The sequence below is a fragment of the Pezoporus wallicus genome, unplaced genomic scaffold (genome assembly GCF_028554395.1).
Source record: "Pezoporus wallicus isolate ANWC-B61680 ecotype Strahan unplaced genomic scaffold, APGP_CSIRO_Pwel_v1 contig_5352, whole genome shotgun sequence".
In the NCBI taxonomy this organism is placed as follows: Eukaryota; Metazoa; Chordata; class Aves; order Psittaciformes; family Psittacidae; genus Pezoporus; species Pezoporus wallicus.
The window spans coordinates 2,166,940-2,179,622 of NW_026639660.1; the positions used below are offsets into that span (position 1 = coordinate 2,166,940).

Genomic DNA, 12,683 nt, shown 5'->3' on the forward strand with positions numbered 1-12,683 from the left:
ATTACGAAAAGAAAAATTAAAACATAGAAACACAAAAAAAACCAACAACAAAATTTAAACACCAGCATAAAAATCAAGTTCTAAGTTTTCACTAACTTTGCTTGTCATGAGCTGTTCTTTCCTGCACTATCTTCTGCTTTATTCCAGCAGGTTTTAGGAATGTGGCTACTCCATTGGTGGCCCACTTGAAATATCTTTAAACCAGTCACTGGCTGAAATAATGCTGTCCAGCTATTTAAGTTTCACTTTATAGCAGCCATTTTGCATCAAAAAAGCATGTGGAACTAAAGAATTTTCCCTTACACTGTCTTAACATCTAGCCATTGTATTATTTGATAGTTGCATTTCATGCATTTTTAACTATTTTGCCTACTAATTGCTTTCAGTTACGACAAGTGAGTAACTTAAAATATTCATTGCATTTAGGAGAAAGCTGAAACCTGTGTGTTAGTAAATAGTTCTTTCTTTGGTCTGCTTCAGTAGACTCACTACTTAAGTGAGATTATAAGAGTCATTTGTACTAATTTTAGGCTGCCTGTGTAGCTGATAGAATGAACTGAGCTCCTAAATGTGTGCCCTTGGTGGATGGGAGGATTAATCAAAGCGCCTTCTTTCCTCTGTTGAATACATAGGCCCTCTGTCAAAAGGTTGTAGTTTTAACGCCTGATCAAGTATTAGACTAGTTCAGTTTATGGTGGCTAATGGACACTTTGTACCCTGGAAAGTATTAAGGAAGTTATAACTTATCGATAATTTACATAATGTGAAAAAATAAGAAGTTGGCATTCTTGTAAGGGTAAATTTCCAGATCAGATATTTTTATATGCAGTTTGCTCCCTGGTAACTATAGCTTTATGTGCAGGTGTGGAAATAAGAAACATATTCTCAATATGTTTTATGTCAAAGATAAAGGCTTAATTGGCACTTGTCCTGAACTGATTTTCATATGAGACTGTCACCCGAGATAACATGCTGCCAGAATGAATTTCTGCCAGTAAAGCTTTAATTCTATTACAGATTCTCATGTATTTTTACTCTCTCTCTCTCTCACTTTTTAAAAAAAAATTCTGCAGTTCTGGTATTAGTGTCTCAGATTTTCACTGAGAGAAGATTCAGAGCTTTGTTTGAAAATGTTTTTTCAAATTTTATTTCTGCAGCACTTCAAGGACTTAATACGCCTACGTCGGACTGCAGAATGGCCTCGTTCTACTTTAGATACAGAAGTATCAACAGCAAAGGAAACTCCAGAAATTGAACCACTTCCATTTACATTGGCACATGAACGTTGCATTTCAGTAGTGCAGAAGCTGGCGCTCTTTCTCTTGTCCATGGACTTTACTTGTCATGCAGATTTACTTCTGTTTGTTTGTAAGGTAAACAGACTATGGAACATCACTTTGTAGTTGCAATGAACACTGCATTGTATTAGCTTTCTATTACTGCTTTTTTGCAGGCTTGATGGTAAAAATTAGCTGCAGCATTAAAATTTCTAATAACATCTGGTGAGGTAGTTCTTCTATCTGTCACCTTTTGTGTAACTTAGAATATGATGGCTTCAAAACTGCATAGAAATAGTAACTTAAAAAATATTTTCATATAAGTACACTTGTAAAATTACGAAATCTAAGGAAGTAAAAATGCTCCATTTGCTTCTATACGAAAGGTAACAATCATAAAATTTAAAGCTACTACATATTTTCAGTGTTAAGTATGAATAGGCATATATTTCTTTTTCTTACAGGTTCTTGCTAGAATTGCCAATGCTACAAGACCAACAATTCATTTATGTGAGATTGTAAATGAGACTCAGTTGGAAAGATTGTTGCTGCTTCTTGTTGGAACTGACTTTAACAGAGGAGACATCTCTTGGGGAGGAGCATGGGCTCAGTATTCTTTGACTTGTATGCTGCAGGATATTCTAGCAGGTTTAGTTTATGTTTATATTTTTCAGAATGTACGTTACCCTTGAATCTTTCTTCCTTCAATGTTTTTAGGGGTTTTTGTTATTATGTTAGAATCTGCTGACACTGTTAAGATAGGGGAAAAAAAAAGAAATTAAAAAAAAACAAAAAAAAAACAAACCAAAATCAAAATAAAACCACCATGATACTGAGATTAGTGTGTAAAGAATGCAATTTAAAATTACAGTTGCCATCAATCCTGAATTGGTAACTTGTGCATTGCTAAGTTAGTGTTTGTATGGCCCTGATTACATGAAGATTATTCAGAGCTCCTCCGCTTGAGGAAGTAGCCCTTAGAGAGCTTAGAGTTAGGTGAAAAAAAACAGAATGTTGGCCTAGACTGTGGTGTTGGCTGTGGTGTTAATTTGTAACTGAAATTGGTTGTCTGCTTAATCTAATACATAGGAGAGTTGTTGGCGCCTATAGCGGCTGAAGCTATGGAAGAAAGTGCTTTGGGAGAAGATGCTGGAGCTTCGGCTGGGGATTCTGATGACTCTCTCCAGCAGTCCACAGTTCAGTTAGTGGAGACAATAGATGAGCCTTTGACCCATGACATCACAGGTAGATTATTCCATGACCTTGATGTATATAAGTATACTGGGAAAAGTGGAAAAAAAAAACCAAACAACAACCCACAAACTTTGCTGTTATTCATCTATCAAAATGTCAGTAAACTATTTTTGGTGATAGGATCATAGAATCATAGAATAGTTAGGGTTGGAAAGGACCTTAAGATCATCTAGTTCCAACCCCCCTGCCATGGGCAGGGACATAATAGGTTTCTGAAAGTATAGGCAGACTGTGAGCAATTCCACTTAATTTTACATCTAATCAGGAAAAAATAGTTATTTTTCTGATTATTTAAAATAGGCAACTTTTCCATTAAGAGCTGTAATATTAAAAGCCTTAAAATTATCTGTTAAGTATCATATATATTTTTTATAATTTGTACTTGGTAATATTAATACTTTTTTAATCATTCAAAGGTGCTCCACCTCTGTCATCTTTGGAAAAAGATAAGGACATTGATCTTGAATTACTGCAAGACCTGATGGAAGTTGATATAGATCCTTTGGATATTGATTTAGAAAAAGATCCTCTTGCAGCCAAAGTCTTCAAGGTATGATATACCTGCATTTTCAGGATAACCTTTACATGGGAAATAGTGAAATCCTTTCTCTTTGCGCTTCTGTGTTAGTGATATTTAATCTCTTAGACCTTTTAGCCCTTTACAAAGGTTTAATGTAGAGTAACAGGAAAGAATGTAAAGATTGTGCTCACATCTCAGACATTATCATATCTCAGTTGACTGCAAACCATTTTGCTATTGCATGAAGTTACGTGCATAAGCAAGAGGTTCTGAGTTAACTCATACTTCACATGTTAAAAGCAACAAAAGCATAATATAAAAGAAAAATAAGGTTTCTTTTCCTTTTTTTATTTTTTTAAGAATAGAGTGCCATTTACTTCTGCAATTGATCTTTATAGAGTTAATACTGCTAGTATTGTGTTTAAAAAAGTAAGTCAGCAGTAAATAGTGGTCAGACCAGCTTCAGACTATGACATGAAACAGCTGACTTCAAAACTTAATTCACTATGGAACAAGAAATTTAAGCGCTTTTATACTCTGATGTACTAAACATATAGGAGGTAGTAGAATTGCGTTTAGATATAATAGTACATTGTCAAGGTATATTTAAAAAGGAGATTGGGTGTAAAGAAACACAGCTGTTCATAAGAAAATGTTTCTTTTCTCTGTCCATAAGGATGACGCTTTCATTTGGAGTTTTCCCACTCCTCACAATATTGACTTACATCTTCAGCCTCATTTGAATTAACCTAAATTATTTTTCTCACCATTTGCTCAGACAACACTATTTTTTTTCAATATTCCTTCATATATCCTTCCACTGTTTACCTATCATGTAAAGATTTTCTTTAAATTGCACCCTGCCAAAAATTCCACTTCTGCTTAATTTTTGTGTTACTGATGTTTCCTTCCTTTATTCTGTCTTTTCCTGTGGTAGTACTCCTTAGTCCACTTCATCCACACATATCTTCATGATCTCATCTTATTACAGTTGATATTGGATCGTGCCGTTAAAGACAGGCATACACAAATTGCCTTAATATAGTCTTACTTTTTTTTTTGGTTTTGTGGTCCATATGCTTTCTTAGTGTCTTAAATTGACATTTGAGTGGAGACTATTCAATTCTTTCTCTTGCAGACCCCACTACAAATAATCTGTGAGCCTCACGGGGGCTTCAAGCTACTTTAATAGTACAGTTAATGGTATAGTATTCTGTCTTAGATAACTTCTCAAAATATCTGTCTTCACTTCCAAATTTACAAAATGATATGAATATGAGAATAAAAACTGATGATAATTGGCTTCTTTAGTCTTTCAGATAGCTAACTGTATTGCTGGATTTTGACGTTCAGTAGCTTACACTGCAATAAAAATGGAAACAAAATTTTTTAAAGCTATTGCATCCAGTCTTCTGGTTTTAATTTTTGTAACTTCAGTGTCTGTTGTTTGTCATTACAAATCTTATTCTTTTACTTGGGCAGTCTAAAGAGTTGCTGTTTATTTTTTTTCTTTGTTGTTTTGTTTGGTTTTTAAGCCTATAAGCAGCACCTGGTATGATTACTGGGGTGCTGATTATGGCACCTACAATTACAATCCTTACATTGGAGGAGTTGGAATTCCAGTTGCAAAACCACCAGTAACTACAGAGAAAAATGGATCACAAACTGTGAGCGTATCAGTGTCTCAAGGTAAGTAATGAACTAAAGTTGTGTTCAGGATTCCTTTTCTGAGATACTGTATTAGACACTTTTGCATATCAAATGATGTAACCAACCTATGTGTATTAAATGGGAAGAAGTAACTTTTCTATATGCCACAGTTTTTCTGTGGTAGCTGAGAAAATAATTATGTGAAGTTTCTATTTAAATCAGCCTAATACAGCAGAAAATCCTATTTTCTAGCATTTTTGAATTCACTTACAGGCATGTTTAAATCTTTCCTGGTTTAGGAAATTTGGGAAGCTCTTTTCTAGTTGGCTGATAGTTTGGGTAATTGGCTCTAGCCTAAAGAATGAGGTGGCACACTTGTTTAATTTGGCGTTGATAGGTCTTTCCCTTGCCACACTGGGGAAAACCAGCTTTTTAGTTCTTGGTTGAGAGCTGGTACTTTAGGAAAAGCAGGCTTATCACACGTGACTAAACGTGCGTATGTTTATTATAGTGACTGTGAAAAGAAATATATATATGCGTCACAGAAATCTAGTATTTGATGAATTACGTATTTTACACTTTAAGAATCTTCTGTTCAGTTCAGAGTGTAAGTTTCTATGTTCTGCTTCCATCACATGCTAACGTGAATCTTCCTGTTAACAATTCTGAGGGTTGTTTGGTTTGGGTTTTTTTCAGTTTAATATATACTGTATAGCTATATTGCTTGCACAGGAAGTAACTGATTATAAATGTCTCTGATATAATTCAGTTTTACCCTGTTTGTTGCTTTGTGTAGCTTTAGATGCACGTCTAGAAGTTGGGCTTGAACAGCAGGCTGAGCTGATGCTGAAAATGATGTCCACCCTGGAGGCTGATTCCATTCTACAAGCATTAACAAACACATCTCCTACATGTAACTACACGTTCTAAAATCATTTTCTTCACGTAATGACCGTGATGCTTTGAAATCTGCAGCTAATTTTTTCTGCAGTCACTTAGCAGCATGGAAAAAGTTACATTTTGCTTGAATTTTCTTGTTAGGCTGAGCATTAGAGATTTTTTTCCATCAGATTTTTGAGTTATGTGTGTGCATGTATCTGAAACGTTTTGTGAAACTGGTCAAGTATGCTGGATTTCTTTGAAAGTACGTTGCACTACAGTGGAGGAATTGTTTTTATTTTCTGATCTAGGTGCGAGTGAACGTTAAGTTTCCTGGTTTTGTGAACTTGCATTCATTGTGATATTTCAGATGTTTGAAAACTACTTTGCACTTGACAGTTTCACCTATTTCATGATGAAAGTGAATATATTTTAATACAGTTTTAAACTCAGCTGTTCAGTAAGCTTTATGTTATAAGAGCACACGTGATGCCAATTTACTTCTGAACATATTTTCACTGAGTTGCACTGCCTATCTTGTTAAGATGTGCTTCTTTGTAGCTGTTCCAGGTACCTTAATATACATGCAGTCATTAGTTGAGTATCTGATAATTGAGTAGGTTTAGTGACATCCTCAGCGTTTATTCTGTAGAAGTTTATTATTGATTGCAATAGTTTTACCATAATGCAAGGAAGAGATGTTACAGTTGTTTGTGTTACCATTGTGTTACCAAAACACTCCTGTAATACATGTTTACTGTGAAAATGTATTTGTGTGGGGGTCTCTTTTCAAGCGTTTTTTGTGAAAATGAAGATATCTGATATTTAAGTATGCCTTTCATAGTATGGTAGCCAGTAGTCCAACTCAGCTGAACACTACATTGAGCATCTTGTAAATTACGAGTGTCTTTCCCTTAAGTATAAAATGCAAGGAAATAAACATGAAATTACTTTTAGCAACATTTACAAAATAGTTCATGGGAGGATGACACTTCTTGTTTTGTTTTTTAGTAACCCAGTCTCCTAGTGGAACAGATGATTCATTGCTAAGAGGATTACATGCTGCTAATCAGAACTCTCAGTTGGTTGTACAGTTGTCATCTATACCTATGCTGAGTGCATGCTTCAACAAACTCTTTTCCATGCTGCAGGTCCACCATGTTCAGGTATAGAATTATGAACTTTGAAATGTTTCGATAGTATTTCTTGCTAAATTAGGAAGTTGTTTTCGTATACTACTTACTAATTAGGATTCAAGTAACCTGTTATGTTTATATGCTTTATTGCTTGTGAAGCTGGCATGGACAACAGTACCGATAATGTAATAGACAAGCTGCTGAAAGGTTTTATTAAACAGGACATTTCTTGTTACAGTGAAAGTAAGTTTATAGGTTCACTGCAAGATAATAGTTAGCTTATTAGTGAAGGTTGTCACATTAGTACTCAGTCTCCTGTCTGTGGACATTTTAAAAACCCAGCTGGATAAATTCCAAGCTATCTTCTTTGGACCTTCCCTGAGCAGATTGGCTTGGATAACATTCAGAGATCCCTTCCAACCTGAATTATTCAATAATCCTAAATGTTAAAAGTGTCTTTTGAGAAGTCATTGGTTTAGCAACACTTTTTTGATACATCCGAAGGAACACCATGTGTGCTATATAAGTGATGAGGTACCTGCCTACCTGTTCATATTTTAATTGGGTGGCTGACCCGTTCCTCAGTAGTTCTTTAAATACCTCATCCAAAATAACAGTTTGTGGTGTAAAGGACCTTGATGCTCTCCCAGAATATCTGAGTAGTTATTTTCCTCAAGGGATTTTTTTCAGACAGCACCAGTGTGTCCATGGTAGTAAAGGAGGTTTCCCAGTAGTTAAATTGGCCTTTTGAATAATTTGGTTGAGTGATAAACATTGCTTGACTATATTGAGGCATTCCAAAGCTTAGATGCAAACCAAGGTTACAAGTATAAGGTTCCGATACACACTGCTCAGAAATGTCTGTAAAGCTGCTTTTTTTTTCTTAACATAAGTTTGAATAAACTTCTTAAGAAAAGCTTAACTGTATTTAGAGAACTCAGTTACAAAAACATAGCAGATGCAGTTTCTAGTTATGCTGAATTTGCCTTGAACATTATAAGAGTCTTCAAATCCAGCAAATTCAGTAAAGGAGTGTGTGTGTGTGTGTGTGTGTGTGTGTGTGTGTGTGTTATCAGTAAAACAGTAGCAGCTGAGAATGTAGATAAGGCTTTTGAAATCAAAACAGATACATGTTACGCATTTTTCCAGAACTCTAGAGTGTGATTTTGGTCTGATAGTGGGTTTTCTCTCCCCCCTCCCCCCCTTTTTTTTTCTTTTCAGCTTGAATCCCTTTTACAGTTATGGCTCACATTAAGCCTGAATTCCAGCTCCTCTGGAAGTAAAGATAGTGGCACTGATATTTTCCTTTATAATGCAAATCGAATACCTGTCATTTCCTTGAACCAAGGTAAGATACATTAAATATGGGAAGATGATTTTCAGGAACTGTAAGATAAGTTTGTTGGGTTTTTTGGGGGTATTGACTAAAAATAATCAATTTTTACAGTAAATATTCTTGATAAGATAGGTGTTAGGATAATTTCTGTGTTCTTATTAAGGAGCCCTTGGGCTCATTATCTTCTTAACATGAAAAATGTGTGGCTAGTTGTAACTGAGAAGATGAATTTGCGTAATCTCCTTGGAAATTAAAGTGTAAAATTTGTGGGGTTTAACTCATCATTACACTGAGGAGGGATTCTTAAAATTCATGTCTTAGTCTAAGGTGAGCTGTTTGCCTGTATGCACTTCTCTGACTTATCAAATGGGTTAGAGGAGGTGGGAGGCCCTATTACTTTCTGGCATCAAATTGCTATGGTAGTACAAAGATATACAGAATTTGTTTTTTTTCTACATGTTATACTGTATGGTTAAGAATCTGGGTCTCTTCTGGTTATAGTTCAAAACATTAGTGCCTGCTGTAACAAACCTGTTAAGTTGACTTCCATGAGAGCATTTTGGAACCAGTTTCTTTGATTCATTTGCTCTGAGATGTCAGGGTGTGGGCACTGTAGTAAATTCTGTGGGACAGCATCTGAAGTGTTGGTGAGGCTTCTTTTCCTAACTTCCTGGAGCAGTAGTTGACAAAACAAAGTAAATTCAAGAGGAGTAACATTAATAATAATAACAATAATAATAAACACAGCACCTTACAGTAAAAATAAGAAATGTATAGTAATACGCTGAAGATTAAAGCTTGAACATGTTTTTCTTGACAGCTTCAGTAACTAGCTTCCTGTCAGTTCTGGCATGGTACCCGAATACCTTACTCCGAACGTGGTGCCTTGTGCTTCATAGCCTAACTCTCATGACAAATATGCAGCTTAATGGTAAGTTTTGTCCTGCTGTCTTTCCTTCTCTCCCCTCCTCATGCTTGGAGTGTAGGGCAGATTCTTTTGGGGAACTGTCGTATGCTAGGATTTTTAGTAACCACTGTCTAGGGCAGGTCAGTTCATGGTCAGAAAATCTTATTTCGTTATGCCATTACTTGCTGATAAATCTGTTCAGAATGAGAGCTCAGGCTGTGTAATTTCTGTGCTTCAGAAATTCTTACCTGAGGAGTACCAGATATTTTTCAGGGATCAGTTCAGTACCCCAGCCATTTCTTTTCAGAGCAATGACCTTAATTGGTTACATGATCCAGGGACAAATTGTGCAAGGATGGTGTTTAAAATCAGTATTTGATGGGTGACATCTGGAGTCATTTAATGTTGTGTAAAGGAAGGCGGGTAGAAGCAAATCTACAATGATAACTATAGGTGGCTAGGAAAATTTCTCAGAGCTACAGCTGCTCTCAAGTAAACAGGCGTCATGTGTCAAGTTGTTCTCAAAGTGCATTTACTCATCTGTTCCTTGAGCAAGAACTAATCATGTTCTCCTCACATGCCCTTCCTTTGCTTCTGCTATTGTTGTCGCTGTAAATACTGTGTGAGAGCAGCGTTTTGAACATAAACGCTACCTGACAGAGCACGTAGTGTAGATGCATCCTGAAAACTGAGCTAGAATGCCAAACAAGACCTGTTAGACTATAAATATAATATAGTAAAAAAAGGGGGGGGTATGCTTTATATTGTAGTGATATTTTTTGCTGTTAGATTATTTTATTTTCATATTTTATATTTAAGTTTTATCTATATATTTTAAAATTAATTTGGATACTCGGTACTTTTGGACAAAGTCATGTGACATCTAGTTCAGAAGTGAAGCTGTACACGAAGTCTGAATTATGCAGTTACGTTGAAACGATGGCAAGTTGCAGAAAACTGAAAAACAGAATAACCAAATTCAGATTAACCCGAATTTGATTAGTTGTCAGCTGCAGCTGAATGTGTTTTAGCAATAGTGATTTGTCTTAAATCTCAAAATTGTTTATAAGGAACTTAAAAAAAACCTGTAACACAAAAGGCAGTAATGTAACAGGTCTAAGTATATGTGCAAGAGCTAGAGCTTGCCATGTTATTAGAGACCTGAGTATCATTTTTGGTTTTAACTTGTGTTATGATATACTCAGGAACACCTGCCAAAAAAAAAATGAAAAAACACTCCTCACCATCAACCTACTTACTTTGTTTCCTTAGAGAGAACATCAGTGTATTGTATGTTTTACTTCAGTAATGTTCAGGGGTGCAGATTCAGCATGGAAAATAAATTGGGAAGTTCACTCAGACTGGTGTTTCCAAGGCACAGCCTGCCATGGAAGGCTTTTCTATTCTGAAATGTTTGTTTTTTCTTGTAGAGAACCTGTGAAATCATGTGTTTGCTTTCTAAAGACTTGTCCCTCAGCCAGACAACACTTAACCTCTTCAACTTTTGCAATATGGAATATAAACTAGAGCAGGCTTATTGTCTAGAATACAGTGAAACTGGAATGCTGTGGGATGCTTTCTTGCTTATATTCAACCCCAGCTATTGCCATGCCATCAGTCATAGCCATATAGTCTTGTTCCACTACTAATGTTGATAAATCAATGCAAAATGGTTTGTGTTGTTTTGCCAGACATACTTTCAGCATTAGTTTTCTGCATTTATTTAAAGTAAAAAACCTGTTTATAGTTTGAGAATAAAATGGTATTTGTTAAGGGAAAATTTACTTTGAATTATTTTCTCATTTCATCTTCTTGTAAGGATTCCTTTTATAGCAAGTGTCTTTCTAAAGCTATTTTTATTTCATTTTTCTGAAAGCTTTTCAATTGAGATAGAAGCAATCAGGGTTTCATTCTGGTTTTGGAAAGGATATTTCACTCCTATTAGGGATCATTAGTTTAATGCCCCTTAGTTTAAGGAAAGTATTGTGAATGAAAAAGACTCTGATAAACAGAGTGACTAGTAAGTAGTTCATGATTTGATGCTTTCAACAGCCTCCCTAATTAAGAATCTTATCTTGGGATGTGAAGGGATACCAGCCAAGCTCTTCTGCCAGAGCATCATTTCCTCTTAATTTAATCTTACGTACGATGAGGTAGTCTGAAAGAGATTGCATCTTCAGCAGGAACCTGTAGCTTCATTTAGATAAGTGTGATAGTATAAGAATATGTATTTTTATTCAGTAGGTAGTTACGCTTTTTCTCAAGTTGTTCTGAATTGATTCAGTGTGTAAGTGAGTAAGACTTCACATTTAATAAGGCTCATTTGTTTGATCATTGAAGGGTGTATTTTAATTCTAATTCTGGTTCTCAGAATTCTTATGCCTTAAGTTCTCTACAGTTCTAGTCAATGATAATAAGTCTCTGAATGTGCCAAGGACAAAAGTGTCTTGATTGTTTACAAGTTAATAGAACACGTAGTCTCTGTCTGGCAAACTAATATGTGCATTTAAGCCTTATTCAAGTGTTTGACTAGCAAACAAAAACAAATCGAAATGTCTGTATATGTTACTTCTACAAAATGAAGCTCTACTTTCAGGAGTACTGCCTTAGGAAGCCTGGAACACTGGTGGAACAGTTTGGGGGGTTATATCTGTATTTAATGGAAAACTCTACACTCAAAATTGTAAGTCTGAGTAAGCAGTAGCTGATCTTGCTGAAAATATGTACACATCATGAAATAAATACAAGGGATATGCAGTATAAATGTTTGATTTACAGTGAATGCTTAAGATTACGGATCTAATTCTTATGTCTTTTTTTTTAAGCTGGTCCAAGCAGTGCCATTGGAGCTCAGGAAAGTACTGCCCAACTGTTGGTGTCAGATCCAAACCTCATTCATGTGTTAGTGAAATTTCTTTCTGGCACTAATCCTCATGGAACAAATCAACACAGTCCACAGGTAACTAGCAATTAAAATAAGAGAAAAAAACCTCTTCATAATAGGATTTCAGTACACTTGACATGAATATGTGTTACTTATAATGAAGTATATTCTTGGCTTGTTTCTTTATTTTGGTTATAGTCTTAGTTGGCTCTGAGCAACTGCAGGCAAGTTTATATTGGTTATACATTCTGAGTAGCGATCATAAGTTTTTGCAACTACTTGGAGACTTCATACAGGGAGAGAATACCATGTCGTATATCAGTGAATGTGTTCCCTATTAGGATTCCTTAGTTGCATGCATGAAGAAAGTAAGAGTTCGGTTAGCTTCCTGAAATCTTACTGGGTTGCAATTAAAATGGCAATGAAGATTGAGTTTAAATATCTAATAATTTCAGAATTTAAAATTATGCTTTTATTTTCTACCTGTTTCTGAATTCATGTGGGATCTACTGTTGCTCCTAATTTCAACTTTTTTTTTTATTATTTTTTTGTTTTTACAGTCTTTGAAACATCTGTGAGTAGTGATTGAATGAAAAGCCCAAGTTAACTTAATTGTATGTAACATTAGACAGGAATCTGAAACAATTCATTTAGGGGACAGAGGATGCAGTGTTTTCCAGAATTTTTTCCAGAAATTACATAGTCTTTTCCAGAACTTAAATATTGTTCTGTTCCTTTAATTTAATGCACTTGCATGTAAATGTGTGGTTTGTGAAAAAGCATTCAGATCAGCACAGAAATGTATTCTGTGTGTATGCATAGTTTGCCTTGCTGAACAGA

At 35.3% G+C, this 12,683-nt stretch overlaps 1 protein-coding gene across 7 annotated transcripts in view; it reads left to right on the top strand.

Moving 5' to 3' along the window:
- The window catches only part of BIRC6 (baculoviral IAP repeat containing 6), a 172,908-nt gene that overhangs the window by 65,088 nt on the left and 95,137 nt on the right, over positions 1-12,683 (top strand). For all 7 annotated transcript variants that reach the window (XM_057415403.1, XM_057415396.1, XM_057415397.1 and 4 more), the window contains 10 exons: positions 1,158-1,373; positions 1,742-1,925; positions 2,367-2,522; positions 2,948-3,081; positions 4,587-4,740; positions 5,498-5,614; positions 6,592-6,746; positions 7,938-8,064; positions 8,873-8,983; positions 11,785-11,918. In XM_057415403.1, coding sequence (XP_057271386.1) covers positions 1,158-1,373; positions 1,742-1,925; positions 2,367-2,522; positions 2,948-3,081; positions 4,587-4,740; positions 5,498-5,614; positions 6,592-6,746; positions 7,938-8,064; positions 8,873-8,983; positions 11,785-11,918 — 1,488 coding nt within the window. The remainder of the gene's footprint in view (positions 1-1,157; positions 1,374-1,741; positions 1,926-2,366; positions 2,523-2,947; positions 3,082-4,586; positions 4,741-5,497; positions 5,615-6,591; positions 6,747-7,937; positions 8,065-8,872; positions 8,984-11,784; positions 11,919-12,683) is intronic.